The sequence below is a fragment of the Cryptotermes secundus genome, unplaced genomic scaffold (genome assembly GCF_002891405.2).
Source record: "Cryptotermes secundus unplaced genomic scaffold, Csec_1.0 scaffold526, whole genome shotgun sequence".
NCBI lineage: Eukaryota > Metazoa > Arthropoda > Insecta > Blattodea > Kalotermitidae > Cryptotermes > Cryptotermes secundus.
The window spans coordinates 970612-989527 of NW_019721013.1; the positions used below are offsets into that span (position 1 = coordinate 970612).

Consider the following 18916-nt stretch of genomic DNA (forward strand, 5'->3'; position numbering starts at 1 on the left):
GCAAAATCTTCTTGTTTTTCGTGCATGTCACAGGCAATGAACATGTGTTCCAATTAATGTTTGCAGGACTGAGTAAGATATATTTCTGTACTTCAAAATTGCTGCTACAGTTTTGCTCACGAAGACATTGTGTTCGCATTTCCTGTAATAATAAATTTAATTTAAACTTTCTGCACAAGATACATTTCCTAGTCGTGACTGAAGGGAAACTCTGCTTATATTTGGGCCAATGCGGCGCACCCTGTGGGCATACATACATACACACATACATACATACATACATACACTTAGCACTGTGCTCTAAGTGGCTAATCTACGTATGGGACGAGCTTGAAATATGAATTCTTAAACTGAACTTGGCAGCGTTCGAAAACAAGCAAAGAATTGTTTGCGTAGGAGAAAGTGTAGTTAGCAGTTGGCATTTCTGAGGTTATGTAATTGAAAACGAGAAGAAATTGTGACCGCTTTTTCTTAGACGAGCATAATTTGTATTAATGATCGTAACTTGGTGTGTGTGGAGATACAAATGGGCAGATTTCCAACTGGACCATGTGGGTGGATGGGGTGTGTGTTTCGTGGAGTACCCCGAAATATCTGGAACTGCTGGCTGACCGCCAATCATGATCGCAAACGCGACGCCAAGAGCAGTCCATTTCGCATGTTCAGGAAGTCCGGCATCTTGAGATTACGCAAAACACAACCGCTTCATAGTGTGGTGGGAATTTCATCACAGGATAGAGGATTGAGTAACAGATCACACAAGAGGTGACCCTTCTCAGGAGCGCAGGTATCATGGCGAGCCTCCCTTGGGACATTCGAACGTTTTCTTAAATTTTACTGCTCCTGTTGATTATGTTCCACGTTATTTATGTCTGCTCTCCGTGGTTTGTTTTACGATGTTCCTCTAGATAAACTCTGTAGCAGCGAATGGGAGGATGATTAATGACTCATGCCTTTTAAAGGATTTGGAAGGACGTAGTCTCTGCGTAATCGATATACTATTCATGAATTTGCCTAGAGGGACTGAGGAAAACCAAGGAACACCTCAGTCAGGATAGCCTTAATTGCTGCTGTACCAACGTACCTTCTTTACATGTTGCTGTAGTTACATCGCCTACCTAATAACACGATGCAAACTCCTTTGCATTGCAAAGGAGTCGTGACGTACAAACAAAGGACGTTCTTGCAAGTTTAGATCTAACATCAGGAGGGACAAGGGAGTTTGAGGATATGATTTAGAGTCATGTAATAAGCCCAACCGGTTAATGCTGTTTAGGGAAACAGTCGCTGTTTGTTGTGAGGACCATACGGAACACAAATAATATAAGAGATTCAGTCCGTACCTCACAGGAAACACATTACGTCTCCGCTACAAAGCCCAACCGGTTAATGCTGTTTAGGGAAACAGTCGCTGTTTATTGTGAGAACCATACGGAACACACAAATGCGCTCTGCTTTACAGGGTTAAACAGTAACTTACATTGCTCGAAAACTGAGATAGCGGCTTTGTATCTCGCTCGGGGCATAAACCGATTTTCACATTTTCCTTTGTTTTCCTCTATAGATAAGGGGCACACAATGGGCCGATACCCCAGCGAATGGCTGTACCGACTGTGAGAGTGAGCGAATGAAGTATGAAAGTACACAATTAAAGAGTGAACTGTAGAGAAGCCGTTTCTGGCGGGGCCCATGCAGCCTACTTTCCTGCTACACGGACGTTCCTCTGGTGTCATTTTTTTATTGCTGGTGGGGTGGGCCTGAGTCCCTTGTACTGCGGCCACTTCTGGCCTATTGTACCATCCCCAGATGATAGGTGAGGGTGATTGTGGAGCAATTGGTGGAATGAAGATTGCACCCCCTGGCTTTGTTAAGCTCAGTGCGATAGTTCGTGTCTTGCTAATGTCAGAAGCGATGTTAGCATGGCTGGGATTACGAAGATTTCGGTTTTCCGGATTGTAACGCCTGTATTTTGGATAGAACCCGACGTTTCGGAGGAACATACTCCTCCCTACTTGTGCTGGTTTCATGCTTGGCTTACTCTTCGACGCTGACGGTGGAGGAGGTATGTATCTCCGAAACTTCGGGTTCTCTCCGAACTACACACGGCTTTAGTTAGAATCTAGAAGATCGTGCTTTTAACGACCGGCAGGAAGTTGGCTGAGCTTGTGCGCTGAAGGTCGCTTAGTTTAACTCCACCGAACTTGCTGTTGCTTCAGGAAGTTTCAGTGTCACCGAATGCTCACATTTCAGTTGCCTGAAATGTTTTCGGGGATGTCAAAACTCTTATCACTTTCGGCTGAAGTCATAGGACACACGTCAGTGGATGTTCACTGCCAAATTCCGAACATGCGATGTGTGAGTCCACTAAACACATTCGAATGACGCAGTTTTGTGCTCGCCAAGAGCAACACCTGCCAGAAACAAAGAAGGCGTGACATTACACAAGGACACACAACGCAAGATTTGTTCTAAACTAATTTTGTAGTAGCGTGCACTGAACATTACTGCTATTACTACACTTCATAGTTTTCCTGATAACAAATCGAGCTGATTGCAGACATTCGGAATGGTTTACTGAGATTTAGAGAAGTCATTCTTGTCGTGTTTGCTGAAATGCATCCTTCTGCTTCGGTGTCCACATGTAAGTCGAGAGCCGCTGAATGGATTTGCATGGACATTTTGCCTTATGGAAACAATTCAAATTTTGTTAGCATCTGACAACAATAACGGGCATTTTACATGAGTTGTATATGCTCCTTTTCAAGCAAAATTTGTGAAGAAGCATAATTTCATTTCCAATGCACTTTCTCCCTTAAGTCTTTTGGTTTTCGATTTAATTAGAAAAAACAAAACTAACTTCCCAGAATTGTTATCTATGCATGCATTCCACAACTCTTAGATTTCTAAAGGGTTCTTTTGCTGGTGTGTAACACTCAGAATTACTGGGTTTTTTGGCTTTGTCCATCGCCCGGTATTCTAAAAACTAGAGAGCATGATGTTTCCGAAACTGGATCTGTGTCCGTCCTCAGGTGAAGGGAGAGACACTCTGTTGGGTCCCTTAGAAAGAGCTAACCTAAGTACCCTCACCTGAGGACGGAAACAGATCCAGTTTCGAAAGCCTGTGTTCTCTAGTTTTTTAGAATAACGGACGAGCAAAGTCCCAGTACCCAGTGAGCCTGACGTATAAATTGCAGCATTACTGTTATGAGAAATACACTGGGACAGTTTAGCAGATCACTTCTGTGGGCAGTTATGGCGCTGGAGACTGCTTGATGGCGGCGTCTCTGATTGCAGCTCCGGCGTGTCACTTTGAGATGCTTCTGTCCGTTCCCTGTACTGGTTGCTTAGCAACTTACGCAATGGCTGGTCCCCAAACTGTCATTATGCATCCTCATTTGTGTGTCTGGTCTCATCTCTTCCTGAAAGTACCTCTGAATGCGGAGAGTTTCAGTACGACCATTGCAAGGGTTCACGATTTAGTCCTCTGGTTTTAAAGACATTAAATAGACCCTGTGACGAGGCGATCATTTCTCTCTTCTTCCTTCTTCCTGGCCTCTATACATGTTGTTCCTAATTTAACTGACACCGCCATCTTAGTCTCCAGCTGATCTGACATTCTGTCTCGTAAAGGTACTCCTAACCGTGGCCTTAGAAGTCCGACATGTGCCTGATGAAATGGACTGAAGCGGGCATGACCTGATTTGTCTGGAGGGACTGAGGGAATCCACGTAGGGTGCAGTCAGGATAGACAATGTACCGACGCAGATTCGAACTGAGCACCTCCTGCATAAGAGTCTAGAACGTTACCGCTATGCTAACCGGCTTGGTATTATTATTATTGCAATCGAGACAGCTTACTCGAGTCAGTGATTCTAACTGTTTTTGCTTCGTACGAAGTGATACAGACGTTTAACCTGAAATACTAGGACGCCACGTCATGTGGCCCCTGTGCCCTCTGTCCAGTCAGCAGCTATTCTGAATCTCTAGCACGTCCCGTTACTGCCACCGTGCGTTCGTACAACCGTTAAACAATGTCCAGATACTGGGCGGCAGACAGCTCTGAGAGAGAGGGGATTCCCCTTTTGTTGGCGTGGATTGAATGAACATAGCCTATCGATTTGGCAGACGGAAATGCAGCGGAAGGAAAGCCTAGTTTGAAGAAAATGGACTTGAAGTTATGTATCCGCGGTGCGCGTGATGCAACATGCCCACATGCCCGGGCTATTTCTGTTCATGGTCCCTGGGCCGCAGTGCACACGAGCTCCATCACGCCGTAGGAAAGACGGGAAGTCATCGCCACAATCTGCAGCCCCACTTTGCCCTGGTCTGCTGAAATCTCTACGATTTTGTGTCTTGTTTCGGTATCCAGCTCTCGTTTTGCCCATAAACTGACTGAAGCACTGAGGATACTGACACGCTCGGGAAATTTCCGTTCGAATCTTGGCTGAGAGATTTCGTGCTTTTGCTCAGCCCATCGTGGTACTACAAATTACGTCATAATCGCTCTCTTTCACCTTCCGTCCCAACCGTGCTTCGCCCTCTCATCACTCGACGCTATATACTGTATATAGTGTGAGGAACTTAGAATCTCTCTACATAAATTACAAACAAATGAGATAAACAGATTTGTTTTCCTTGTCTTTGTTTTCTCATGCGCTGAATTTTTTTTTTCTTATTCTTGACACAGGATTCCTCAACGTAATAATTAGGCATGCTCAAGAACATTAGCGAAGCAAACAGAAGACGTACATAGCTTCAGTAGGAATTGCAAGTTGTCTGGCTGGCAGTCAGTCTGACGCGCATCCATCACATGTAAAACAACCAGATGCAGACCCGTCACAGATAGAGGGTTCCGTGGCTGTTCTCTCGTGCCTTCGCTGCTTATGTTGCACCTTAACTCATCGCAGGACCGCCGATTGTTGACCCAGTAGTCAACCCAGACTCTAAGACGAAAATTTAAATTTAAACCAAAGCATGCGACTACAGTGTTCTGCATCAATGAACATATAAATATATGCGCACACTTTTACATACACGTTTTTGTATGATATTTTACTTACAAAATTTGATTTTGTACTGTTTGTTTAGTTGTCACTTACGGACATATTCTGAATAAAGGGCGGTTGCGCGATTAAGTCGCCATATTGCAACGCATTGTCGCCATGTTTGCTGTTATCAGGAGAAACGTGGACTTGATGGTTGAGATAAACTTTTTCTTTGACAAACGATTGGAAGCGCTGGAAGACGAGCCAGCTTTCAAAGCCGAGAGCCCCGGTAGACGGGTTATGCCTCAACATATGCCCTCGTGTATGTATTTCATTTTGTAATGTTTAGTGTTAATAATATGGCGCCTCTTCCATTTTAACGCCACATAAAGCAGTTCATTTTTAAGAAGTGAATGAATGTGTTTAAACGAGCTAATTGAGATACCTGGATCTGTGAACTGATGTATGGATAGGGAAACCCCACTGTTGTCTTATCGGTCGTTAAATCGCGAAGCGTTAGGAGCCTGCGGTATTGTAACCGTTCATTCTAATTGGTGGACTATTTGTATTAATTATACCTATATTAAGTAAATATCAAGTAAATACAAAGAGATCCGGAAGATAGCCAACTCTTACACTCAGAAGGGACATAGCTCAAGTTTTGCTATGTGGACAGGAAGTAACATCTGGTACTTTCCTGGAATTCTGGCAGTTTCAGCAAAGTCGGAAAGTCTTTGAGAATTTGAGAGCTGACAGCTTGGAACAGCTATAACTTAGAAGTGGGACGGCCGGAGCCTCATCCCATGGTCGTAATGCATCAAGGGGCTGTCAACCTTAGCGTCAGGTCAGCATCTGCCAGAATCACATAGCAAAGCAACATGATTGGAAATTCAAAATTTAGGGAACCTCCTAGTTTGAAAACTTAACCAATGGCAAAAGTGGAGGAGTGGATTTCTCCTGGAGTCTGGGGTTCGTGGACCTCAGGATTCAGAGAGAGTGCACTCCACCTCAGGGAGTTTTCATCCAACTTTCGGCAAAGTCGGACACAAAATTACGACTACGTCCCTTCCGTAAAAGTATTACAAGTAAAGTTCTAAACAAGTGTTACTAATAGATTCATTTGTATTCAGTGAGCCGGAGGGAATTAAATGATTACTAAGTGCAACGGTCTAAAGAGGTGTGTGTGATTGTAGTGAAAGATTCTTCCTGCCCTGCCCGAGCCAGACCCGTATAAGACCCGGGATATGAACTCAGCTCTACCAATTACCGAACAGAACCCAGATACTCCTGTCTTTACCTACTCGCGAGGTGTACAGGAAGCGAGCTCTCGCCTACCAGCTCCAACAACCACAATTCTCCTTCCTTCCCACCTAACTTCTCGACATCCACGAGAAGAGGGAGGACGGTGATAAGCGGAGCACAACGTAGGAACAAGGGGGACGGTGATAAGGGCAACCAACGTAAGGGCACAACGAAGTGAGCGGTTACAGAAGAAAAAGGTGGCGACCAACGTGTGACGCTTGAAGCCTCACTGACGAAAAACGGTTAGAGTATCCCTGCAGTCTGTCCCACCCTGTCTCCCGACAGCGGGTCGTCATGCGGCAAACTGGCAGAGAAATATTACGTCACGTTTGGAAAGATAGTTCACGGGAAAATCGTCAGTTTTGACGCTAAATGCTTGATTTCGAGTCCAAGTCAACTTATTTCATCAAAACTTCCTCCGTAAGAAAGGCACAGGGGTCGTGACAAGAGCGAGTACGTCAACTTTGCTTGTTTTTTAGTAACAGTGGCGATGACGCGTGTTTACACTGCATTACATGGCGTGATGAGCATTGGAAATAACTTCTGAAATTGCTGTGCAGATGTCTCCACACGGCAACTCCAGTATGTATTGTCACGAGAAGGGGTGACTCTCGACGGGGCTTTAGAGTGGTTATTTGATTTATTGACCTCTATAACACACAACTAGTAATTCCACTTAACTACAGCGCCGTCACTAATTTACAAGCTCTCTAGTTCACTTCAGCACACGCTAAGTCGTTTCCAACCCTCAGTGTCTTTATTAGTAATTGCCTGGTAACGGCTTCTAACAATGACTATTACTATGTTTCACTGCTGAAGCCTTCTCTGAGTGGCGGTTCCCCTTCAACTGGTCAATTTTTCTCCAGTTGTCCTCCTTACAACCCCTCGGCACAGACCATTCCTCACGAATGAAGGTTTGACTTGTTACGTTCGTTCCCAGATTCGTGAACTGCGTCACATTTTCAGAGAATCTCTTCTCTGTCTTTGCCCTGCGATTCTGGAGTTAGTGACATAATGCAGCCAAGACAGGTACTCTTGCTTGTTGTAGTTAACAGAGGGATGAATGTGTTCACCTTTAATATTATCATCTAAACGGTATCGGCGAGAAGGGTAAAATCGATTGCGGCCAAGTTGTGGAGGAGCGGGCTGCATTGGCCGGCGGCGATATAGAGTGAGTGTACCGTGGGATGGGCGGGCAGGCAGAGCGAACCAGATTCCCTTGCGCAACCCCTCGCCGCTACTTGCCGCTGCAGTTCGGCGCTGGTTGTGGTCCATGCAGGATGGACATGGCTGCTAGACCACATTATGACGAGGAGTCTGCCGTTCTGTGGGTGAGGAGAGTGTTCTAAATTTAAATGTATATGGGCACCGCTTATACTAATTGTTATCGCCACTAACACTGACTCACAGCATCTGTAGATTCGATTTAACACCCTGAAGAATGTCTAGCGAAACGTTTAATGCTTTAAGGCTAATCCATTAACGAAGGATTTCAATTTGACTCGGTACCTAACCTTATGATGGAATTTCATTATCTACAGCCAGAAAGCGATTGCTTCTCTCGGAGAAAATATCATTTTGCTGGGAAGACAATACAGTAAAAGCACGGCGCTACTACAGTAAGACTTCGGTAAATCATTGCAAGTTCGTTATAATCACCGAAGGCAGAGCAGAAGGCAGGTTCTTGCGTTGTGTTTGTGTTTTAGTGTTCGGGTCTGTGTGCATAGGAGTCAGTGCGTGATTTTCACTGCGCTAAATTCGTAACCACGGGTCTGCATGCAGATTTGCCGCGTTGCGACTCCTCGCGGAGTCACGAAGAATGGAAAGCTGCCGTAGGATCACAGATTATTGTTAAACTCTGTGGCTCTGATTATTCTGCAGACCCGACATGCAGTAGACATCAGACCGATTGCTTGGATACCGAAAACACATTCGCTCGAGCTAACCTGGTCTTTATGTTGGTGACACTGATTGGACAATTGTAGTCAACATTGTTGCGTAACTTGTGCTTGTCAGTTGGTGTCAATGCCGTATACGAATGTTGCAGCCAGGCTAAAGGAAGCGGAAGTGACGTGTGTCTTGCAGTTGTCTCACGAGCAGTAACTTCTTTGTACTGAACACGTAATTTTGTTGCACGTTTTTTATTTATCAAATTCCTATCGTTGATTCGGATAACTGATAACTGCGTTTCTCCGTCATGTTACAAGCTGACGCTAAGTGTCTGCCCTGAACACTGCTGAAGGACGTAATGGTGAACGTGACATAAACACTTTGAATTTAGGCCGCGGGCCGCAGAGGTGCCCTTCTGGTCTGACTGTGGACAACGTAGCAACAGCGTACCTATAAGCCTGAAGCGTGTTGAGGCGTCGTGTATGCAAGCGTCCATTCTTCTCGTCGATGTGTAATATAAAACCGACGGACGTAGCGAGAGCAACTTATTGGGATATGGCGGCGGACCCATGTGAGCCTGTGCACGCTAAAGTGGGGACTTATAAATAGAAAACAGGCAGCCAAAATTCCGCCAACAGAAACCGCAATTATAGGAGAACAGCTCAGCAGAAGCGCGATCTCTCAATCAGCGTCGTCAAGAACGTTCCAGAACGGCACAACAATGGCGAGATGCAGAGACCAGAAAATGCCCTCTCAGAAGATACGGAAGAGGCGTGCAAACCGCTGCACCAGAACAGCTGAACCGCTACTAAGTGAGGGCGAGGCTTGTATAATGAGCGAAGGGAAATAATTTCACTGTCCAGGCGACTGGCCCTAAGACAATGTTACGGTGCCTCGCTAAATGAGATTATTTGGAAAGTCTTCGCTTCAGAATTTCCCAATTTTACTGCTGGAATAATATTGCACAATTCAAAGCCCTCTCCACTAAGCAGCCGGGCCAACAGTTTTGTCTCTCGGCCGCAGAATAAACAGAGTCACCCTGTAAATTGATACATCCCCTCAATGATCTGTTCAGGACCATTTTAGTCTCTTACTGACAAGATTACGCGTTACGTGACTTATCTTCTGTGCGCTGACATGTGTGCCTAAATTTGTGGGAAATGCTTCAAACACGACTTTCCCGGGTGACTAACGACTGCTTTAGGCCGCGCCATAGCTCAAGCGGTTAGCCGCTGGCTTCCCATCGCGGCGGCCCGGGTTCAGTCCCGGGTCTGGTCAAGTGGTATTTGTGGTGGACAAAGTGGCGCTGGGGTGGGTTTTCTCCGAGTACTTGGGTTTCCCCTGCCAATCTTCATTCCACCAAATTCTCCATTATCATAATCACCCGGGCAGGTACAATAGGCCAATCAGTGGCCGCCGTGCCGAGTGGACCCAGTTAGACTCCACCCCCCACTAAGCGAGTTAAAAAAAAACGACTGCTTTATCAGTGACGTAGGGACATGAGGGCTTTGGTCCGAACTTCGGGTTGTATAAAGGAGAGTCGGCCGGTCACGGTGGCCGCGTGGTCTAGGGCATGAACTGTTTTCGCCCGCTGGAACACAAGGATCGTGGGTTCGAATCCCACTCGAGGCATGGATGTGCGTTTACTCTGTGTTTATGTTGTTGTGTATGTAGGTAGCGGACTTGCGACAGGCTGATCACCCGTACAAGGAGTCTTGCCGACTGTATAGAAAAGCGGCCAATGTCCTCAGGGGCTGTAGAGCCATAGAGAGAGAATAGTACAGTCACTTCAGCTTAGTACATTTTGGGGTATCCAGTCTTACGAGTACACTAGGCTCTGTTGCTCACTCTGACACAACTTCTCTCTTGGAGCTGTTCGATGTTCAAAGAAATACGAAAAAGGACCGCAGTTGGTTGAGGCTCTATGATAAAAGCGGATGTCGCGGGTTCAATTCCCGATGAGTCCATCAGACTTTTCATTTGACCCAATCATTCCAGCCGCACTATGGCCTTGGGGTCTACTCAGCCTCTAACAGAAATGAGTACCAGGAATCTTCCTGGGGGGGTAAAGGGCGGCCGGCGCGTAAGGCTGACAACCTTACTGCCATCTGTGAGCCGATTGTCTAGAAAATATGGGAGCCTCGACGTCTCATAACTCTATGGGCCTCCATGGTCTGTTACAGGGATAGCGTTGGCGTAATAGTACTGATGCCAATACCTCAGAAGGCCGGTCACCAACTTGCTGCTGGTGGGGGAACAGTCTTAGAAAGTAGGTAAGCGCATTGGCCTGGCGGAGTGGGGACAATAAAACTGCGGTCCACGACTGGATCAGGTGGTGCGGGCAAAGTTTCCCACAGCATCCGACTTCTGTCAGCTGCCAGGTCACGCAGGTCCTCTCTCAACGCGGATTCTCATAATCCTTGTTCATAGTTTGTTAGTTTTACGTTTGAGCCTCAGCCTATTTGTAATCGCGAATAATCTGGCATTAAGTAGACCGAGCTACAGATAGATATAGATGCAGAACTGGTCGCTAGGAGACGCGCCAGGCAGGCTGTAATTCGGTCGAAATTGTGCGTATCGTCAGTCAATACGCCCGGATGTTCTAGCGGTTTGGAACATTGCCGTTATTGGTGTCGAACTGCTGCCGTCTGTTGACGTGTCCTCTTACAACCAATTTCTGTAACTTTTGTCGGAGTCTTGCCTTAAAACCTAATTGTCGCTCAGCTTGTCAAGAAAATAGTCATCTTTTTTTACAACCCCTAGGTTCATTACTGTGTTCATAAAGTTCCACCCCTGGATCTTATCCAGAGCCACGCGTATGAAATCCATATGCTCGCACCCCAGTTCTACCTACCCACCCACCCACCTACCTACCTACCTAGGGCTCTACAGCCTTTGTTGGGCCTTAGCCGCTTTTTCAGTTCCTTAATCGTACACACAGTGGATAGGATTCCTTGGACGGGGGATCAGCCGCATCGCAAGGCTGCTACCTACACACAGGACAACACAAACGCAGAATAAACGCACACAGACATCCATGCGTTGAGTGGGATTCGAACCCACGATCCTAGCGTTCGAGTGCGCGAAGAAAGTTCATGCCTTAGACGCGCGGCCACTGGGATCGGCGCACTCGATTTCTGTGGCATCAAGATAAACATAAAAAAACACACAACGAAATATAAAGACTTCAGCAAGCTCTTTTATTTCAGTTCTGTGTGGGTGTGAACTGAGTTTGAACTACATGGCACTTTCAAAGATTTTCGATGTTTCATTTTTTCTAAAAATATATGCTGCGTCGGACATGAAGATTCGCCACCTGAGAGGCGTGGGCCTGTCCCATTACGAGCAGGGGGGCGCGGCGCATTTTACTCAACTTTCAGATGTTAACTATGGCCCTCCCGTTTCAACACGCAGCAACGATCAAACTAAGATAATGAGAATTCCTGTACTAATTTCGCTCTTGTGGAATTGCACGGGCAAACAAAGGGCACTGTTGGATGTGGATCTTCAGAACGAATGGCTGAATTTGGGTCGTTTGCAAGTTCGTATGAACCTGCCCTTCGTGAAGCTGGCCACCCACACAGTTCTGCAGGGAGCCTCTGACGTTAGTCTTCCGTCGGGCACGAAGGTCTCCGTGAAGTAACTTCCGTTTCCTGTACACTGATAACACTGGCCGTGCGATCCTGCTGTGTCTGACCTCTGTTTATTGAGATCTCGGGTTCGAATCCCACTCCGGTATGGATGTGTTTTTGTTTATATTTGTATTATCCCTCTACTGAGGTAACAATACAAAGATTGGTGCTTGTTGACGTTGGCTGTGGAGTGGAACAGGCCAGAAGGCGTAATGCTTAAAGCCCGAGGAAGTGTCTCCAGTTCATGACTCATCCACGGAACGTCCTGTGGAGTGGTTAACACGCATGTTCGTACTCGGAAGACACTGGGTTCAAATCTCGAATTTTATACCAGCTACCCTAACTAAGGTTTATCGTAGTTTTCTTCAGTCACTCAAGAGAAATGCCGGGACAGTACCTCAAAGGCCATACTATATTCTTTCTGCGTCTTTCCAACTGCCATTCGGCGCTGTATAATCCGACTTTTTGCCAGCGTAGCCAGACAGACCAGAAACAGACTTGCGTGTTATAGTACATGTAGCCTAGTATGAGGACGGGTGTCATGTGGGACAGCAGAGTGCAGGCCTATCGGCTGTGTTTCGAGCAGCTTTCGCCCTTCTGTTCACCTGGCAGGCCTGCAAAGCTAAGATCGATTATGTCATGTCAGTGTGTCTGTGTATTTTCGTGACGCACTTGCACTGCTGTAATTCACTGAGGCCAGAAATTTATCTAAACAATATTTAAAAATTCAGTAAGATTAAAAGTTTTTGTCGATGGTAAATTAGTAAGCAAGTAAAGCTATCCCTGTACCATGCCGTGGAGGCCCATAGGGTTGTGAGATGTTTAGACTCCCACATTTTCTAGACAGTCGGATCAAAGACGGCGGTAAGGTTGTCAGCCTTACGCGCCGGCCGCGCTTTACCATCAAGAAGATTCCCGGTGCTCATTTCTGTTAGAGGCTGAGTCATAGTGCGGCTGGAAGAATTAGGTCAGTTGAAAAAATCCACCTCATCGGGATTCGATCCCACGACCTTCCGGCTTGTAGCATAGTGCCTCAACCAACTACTCTACCGCTTTCCCCCTGTGGTAAATTGGTACAAGTAGTATGTTTCTGGACATTATCCATCGTTCTGCATTAATTTAAAACACGACGTTTCGGAAACCGGTAGGTTTTATCTGAAGACGGAGACATAATCCAGTCCCCGATGCGTTGTGTTTCAAATAAATACAGGACGATGGATAATGTCCAGAAACATAATATTTTTATTTTAAAAATCGGTTGTTACCTGCATCGCGTCTCCATAGGAAGTCCGAGCGGTTAATTTCTTTTATAGAAATAATCGGCGTTTATTTTGAGACTCGTACGGAACACAATAGTATACTCTGTCCAAAGGTCGGAGTTTTTAGTGTTAAATCACATGGTAGATATAGTTACCACTGTGCTTGAAAAAGCTAATTCCAATTTGTTGACCGTAAACAGGACGCCTAGGCGAATTCATGAATAGAAAGCGCCACTGGTGCTGTGTTACATATTACCCTGAGAAAGTCACTTCAGAAACATGTAACTCTGTTTAAAGTATTAAATATTAAATAACAAGATGGCTCTGGCGCGAATTCTGTAGTCAGCCTTCCGTCTGGTATTGAAAACTGGTGATCCATGCCACTGCAGCCTGAAGCTTTGTCTGGGAAGAACAGAGTTCCTGTGAAGCTGTTGTAATGTGTTCAGAGATTCAGACATGGCTACGGTGAGGTTACATCTGGTCATTGTCAGGCTGGGGCGTCTGTACGGGTGGCCATTATACATGAGCACCTGGCCAATTTGCATCAAATGGTGTTTAGTCTATCAGCGTAAAGCAAAACCTTTATAGACTGCACGAGACATGTGCTGAGCGTTATCTTCAGAAATTCTTCTTAATATATTCAGTGGAACCCAACATTTCGAAAGCAATGGATGTAGGACGAGGAACGGTGCTTTAACGCAAGTTTTAAGTGTAATTTAGATTGTGGTCTCTCGCGTTATGACGTCATGTGCTCTGGTAGATGGGTATAAACATTTCGGAAGGACATAGAACCTTCATTTTCAGGGTGGATTTGATGTGAACCAAACAGAATTTGAACTGTGAAGACAGAGGCAGCAGTTTCATCCGAAGCGTTGGTAGTCACATACCAAAATACACGGTGTCATATCTACATTTTTATCGCCATGAATATCTCAAATCTCATATCACGATATAACGCATTATCACGAGGTATGCATGAATGTTTTCACTATGTTAAATATTTCGGTTTACGAGTAGCATAATTAGTCCGTATCCAACATCGGAACTCTGACGTCATCACTTCGGATATCGTTCTGAAGTTCTGTCACCGACTGCAGTGAAAAGTTCGCAGGTTTATGGATTTCCCTAATACGAATTCTTCTCCGCATTATAACATTCATTCATTAGTTCACCATAGATTCATTAAGAAATTACATTCTGTGGATGTGGTTACTGCCATGACAGCTTAAATACATAATGCAGCAGTGCATTAGTCAACAGCCCATGTACTACATGATATATAATACTCATAGATACATTATAAAACATTAAAAGGTATACATTAAGCATAAACCTGTATTATACAATATCGATGTACTCAAGTACTTTTACATTTGTAATTAAAATACTCATTGAAGGAAGAGAAAGAGTTTTCATATACAAATCTCTTGAGGGCAGTAAGTCAGCATGCCGCTACTTTCGAACAACCCTCTCACATGACAATTAAAGTGCAGAATTTATCCGACATTGAAATCAATTTGAGTAGTTCACGTTGCCATACTGAACACACTCCCTCCCCTTCATGTCTTCGAGTCTGCAAATTCAGATCTCAAATCGCCAGGACAACAGCCCTCAGGTGTCCATATTGATGATAGTAACCGCGTATTTTCAATTCGGACGAAGCACTTCTTATGGACGCGAATGTTTAAGTTGTCAGTCACATAACGCAAGGCAATAACAGTGCAGAAACTTGCGCCATTTTGTTTAAAGGAACAGAAATATGGGGAACAATAATGGGCCACTCTTGAAATTTCTGATTCTGTTCTCCGTGAGATGTTATGCAAAATCAGATTTGTGTGTTTACTTTACCGAAACGGAGCCCGTTCCTTCTACATATATCTCTCACGTGGGATGAAAGGCATTTCAAAGGAATCACAAACACGCATGTTGATTTCAGAAGTAAACTTCCACTCTCTGAAGTGGCTCACACGCAACGTGGCAAACCGATTGTAATGGCAGAAAGACACATCAGGGAACTTCAAAAGTTTGATAATCAGCACAGACATATTTTCCAGAGGCTCCCCAACTGTTAGTCTGTTTTAGCTGGAGAATAATCTGTTACCATACACAATTTCAAGACCTTAGGTTAAGCGCCACTGCCATATCAGAAATTCGCACAGCAAAATTTTCGTATTATTGTTACGTGTTAGGGGTGACTATAGACGCGCTTTGGATTGTTGACTCGATCTGCTGACCACTTACACACGACTGGGAACTGAACGTAATTACAGCGCCACCGCTAATCTGCAGAATTCTCAAATCATCACATCACCCACTAAGTTCTTTTCCAGCCTGCTGTGTCTTCACCAGCCGTTCTCTCGTAACGGCTTCTAACAGTTGAGATAGGTTCTATCCTCACAACCTCCCGTGCAGAACTGCTTAACAACTTACTTTGTCCCTTGCTTATACAAATCTGGGCAAGGACCGCGTAGAAACATCCCCGTTTCCAACAGTAACCCGATTGAAGAAAGCAGTCTTCTGGGATTTGGCACCGTGTATATGTGGTGTTAACCGACGTTTCGGAGGAACGTATCGCCTCCATCTTCAGGGTAGAANAAAGCCTCAAATCTTACACAGTAACCCGATTGTTGCTTGCGTATTCGTTGCCGGGGGAACGTGTTTACCGAGCCGTTGCCCCAAAACTGTCGTTTACAGAGTCACCGCTTAGCAACGGGCCTATGGTCCACATTATTTATAATGGGAAACAGATGGAGCCTACATATGCATGATATTATAGTGCCACATGGTTGTGACTTTATAAAATCAGGAAAGTGGACTGGAAAGAATTTGTTTACTTAGTAATTAGGGCAATGAATAATTGTATAAACATGGATTTTAATGTGTAAATATTCAGCTAATTATTATTATTATTTTCGTTCTTATCATCATTGTCGTCCAGACTTGTCCTGCATGACTCTCTTGAGCAGCGTCACAGTCTGGTCTGCATTTGTCACTGATGTACACTCATGCGTGTTGCAGCCATACCGCACAACGCCCCTAGTTCTTCCAGGTGCTAAGGTCAAGAAAGATGCTGTAACTACGACGTCATACCTACGCCATCATCCCAATCCGAAGTTCAGAGCACCTCCGTCTCATTATGACACATCAGCTGAAGTGCTTATGAAACAAAAGGTAAACTTAAATTATACATTTTGGCAACATGAAACTACAAAATAGGAACTTCACAGTTTGAACTCTTCATAAAATATTGTCAGGGGGAATTTAGTTTGGAAATGTAACAAGAAGAGGTCACTGTGCAGATCTAAACATAGATGAGATGATAATATTAAAATGTACCTTATATAAATAGGATGTAAGAGTATGGAGTGATTCATGCAGTTCAGGGTAGGGACCAGCGATAAGCCTCTTGCAAAAGCAGTCATGAACATCTAGGTGTAAGGGAACAGAATAATGTACCATTCAATTCATCTAACATGAGAATACCAAATGTTGTTGTGGGCTGGGGTGTATGAACATTTTGAGAGAAAACTCGTAATCAACTGAGGTACGAAGTTAGTTCCCGGTACAAATACACATCCCTCTTAGGCTGAGCTCTCTGACTGGATGTGGCCTCCAAGCAGCAGTATTCTCATCCGCGAGTTAGACATTCGTATGCAGATTAATGACAATTAATTTTAGTTACACAATACATACATCCACTCCCACATATGCCTTCATGGCGTAGTGCTTAATTCGTTGAGCAGAGGGACAGCTTTACCTTTACCTTTCACACAATGCAAACAATTGTTGATAAGAGGAACTTTCTATCGCATGAAGACTGCTATTTGCAGAATTCTTTTGTTATTTCAGTCTGAAAGTATCGTGCATTATGAGAATTTAATAATTACTTCAAACTTTAAATTATACATTAAAAATTCATAATAATTGAAGAGAACACAGTCTTCTGGGTTGTAATGCCATGTATTTCAGAGACAGCCGAACATTTTGGAGGAATACATTGCCTCCATCTTCAGGGTCAAAGGATAAAGTAATCTAGGCTTGCTGCCTGCTTCTCCAGTATTTTGCATGGCTTACTGTTTCAACCTGAAGATTGAGAGGACACATTCCTCCTAAATGCTGGACAGAGTTAGAACCCAGAAGGCTGTATGCATCGTAGTCACTGCCATGAGAATCTCAAATCCAACATTATCATTAATTAATTATGGCACCAAGTTATAAGTATCTTACTTCATTATTATGCAGGCACCCATACACCCAAGGGGGGGGGGGAGAGAATTCAGCTTCTAAAGTACTGCTGTACTCTCTTAAAGGAATCCCCTTTGTTTTGTGTTATCATAAATTCTTATGATAATCTTACAGCAGTGGTTATGGAGTCATAAAAACCATCATTTTCTAAGTTTGTAATATATAATGGTGGCCATGTTGCCATCTTCAATGAGAATGCAAAGTATACCAAAAAGTTGGAATAGCTTCAACATTAAACATGGCTGAACTCTGAAGTCACATGTTAATGCATGTATGTATGTATGTGACCCAGTTATCTGGGATAGAACACTGTGACTCCTACTGGGTCTCTCAGCGCAAATATAGGAATTTACAGAACATTAAAAAATCAAGCACAAATATCCTTAATATTTTTAAACTGATGCACATATCAGTTGTTGCCCATTGTCTCATTTTTGTTATGGAAACATTTCAGAAATTTATTCTCTCTGCATCATCATGTAAAAACAGAAAACTAATTGGTTTGGATAAGCAGAAGGATCTACTCTTTATCTCCAGAATACTTTCACCTGATGGTGAGACAAAGCAAGTTTCCAAAACACTGCGTTTCTGTTACTTAAATGAGATAATGACAGAGTCAAACAAATGTGTCAGTTTAATGACACACCATCATCACAGATTCTTAGAATATTATTAGTATTTTTCTTTAAAAAATGATGAGAGAGTAAAGCTCTGAGCTGAAGAAGCAAGTCATTACGAAAGTTATTGTGTTTTCTGCTGACACTATTGCGGGGATTGTTACCGTGTTCTGCAGGTTGCAGACACTGTACTTCAGCGAGTTGCAGGTGAAGAGGCAGTGACTGGGAAGAAGGTTTGTTAATGGTGTGGTTTGCATTGGTGAATGTTTCTGTGCCTGGGAGTGATAAACTATCCACTGAACGATAGACTGATGACAGCTGTTATCAATGTGAAGGCCATGAAATTACAAGTTTTCTGTCACTGTTTTACTGGGACATCCTTGTATCTATGGTGTACTGGCAGTTATCTCTAAATCTGCCAGAGTCCAATAAATGAAACAACTTTCCCATCTGATCTGAATTGCAGTCATGATAATTTTATTTTTAACAAATGTATTCTTTAAAATTCACAAATATGTGGCTCATTGAATTTGTAGCTTTTCGTTTTGGTTCACTCTAGCTCTGGTTAAAAGAGCCCTATATGTTCAGTTTAAATTTTAATACTGCTAAATGTTATTTTGTGACATATTTGTGATATCATTACTGATCAATAATATAATAATTTTTCCCCACCACAACCGTTCTGCAAGCATTTATTCAGTCATTAATATCTCACATTTTTAATTCCATGTCAGAGAGACCAGGTACATTGATGACAGCTTCATTTTAAGTACATTACTCTGAGCCTACTATCGGTAAATTCCTATATTTGGAACCAGGTTTTGTTGGTGTTTATTTCTTGATTTTCTTTCCTAATTAGAGTGACTGTGTGTTTGGTCTGAAATAAGTTGCATTATTCTTTTCTGAGGACATGAGGACTGATCAGCATAATGACTCTGAAACATACCTGATACCATGAGGAGGCTCTTGACATAATGGAATTCTGA

The 18916-nt window shown here is 43.9% G+C and overlaps 1 protein-coding gene across 4 annotated transcripts in view; it reads left to right on the forward strand.

The window, feature by feature from the left end:
• LOC111875247 (PDZ and LIM domain protein 3) overlaps positions 1-18916 on the forward strand; it is a 45478-nt gene that overhangs the window by 15574 nt on the left and 10988 nt on the right. For 3 of the 4 annotated variants that reach the window (XM_023871319.1, XM_023871318.2, XM_023871315.2), the window contains 2 exons: positions 16087-16239; positions 18107-18163. In XM_023871319.1, coding sequence (XP_023727087.1) covers positions 16087-16239; positions 18107-18163 — 210 coding nt within the window. The remainder of the gene's footprint in view (positions 1-16086; positions 16240-18106; positions 18164-18916) is intronic. The other variant, XM_023871317.2, reaches the window with a different exon arrangement.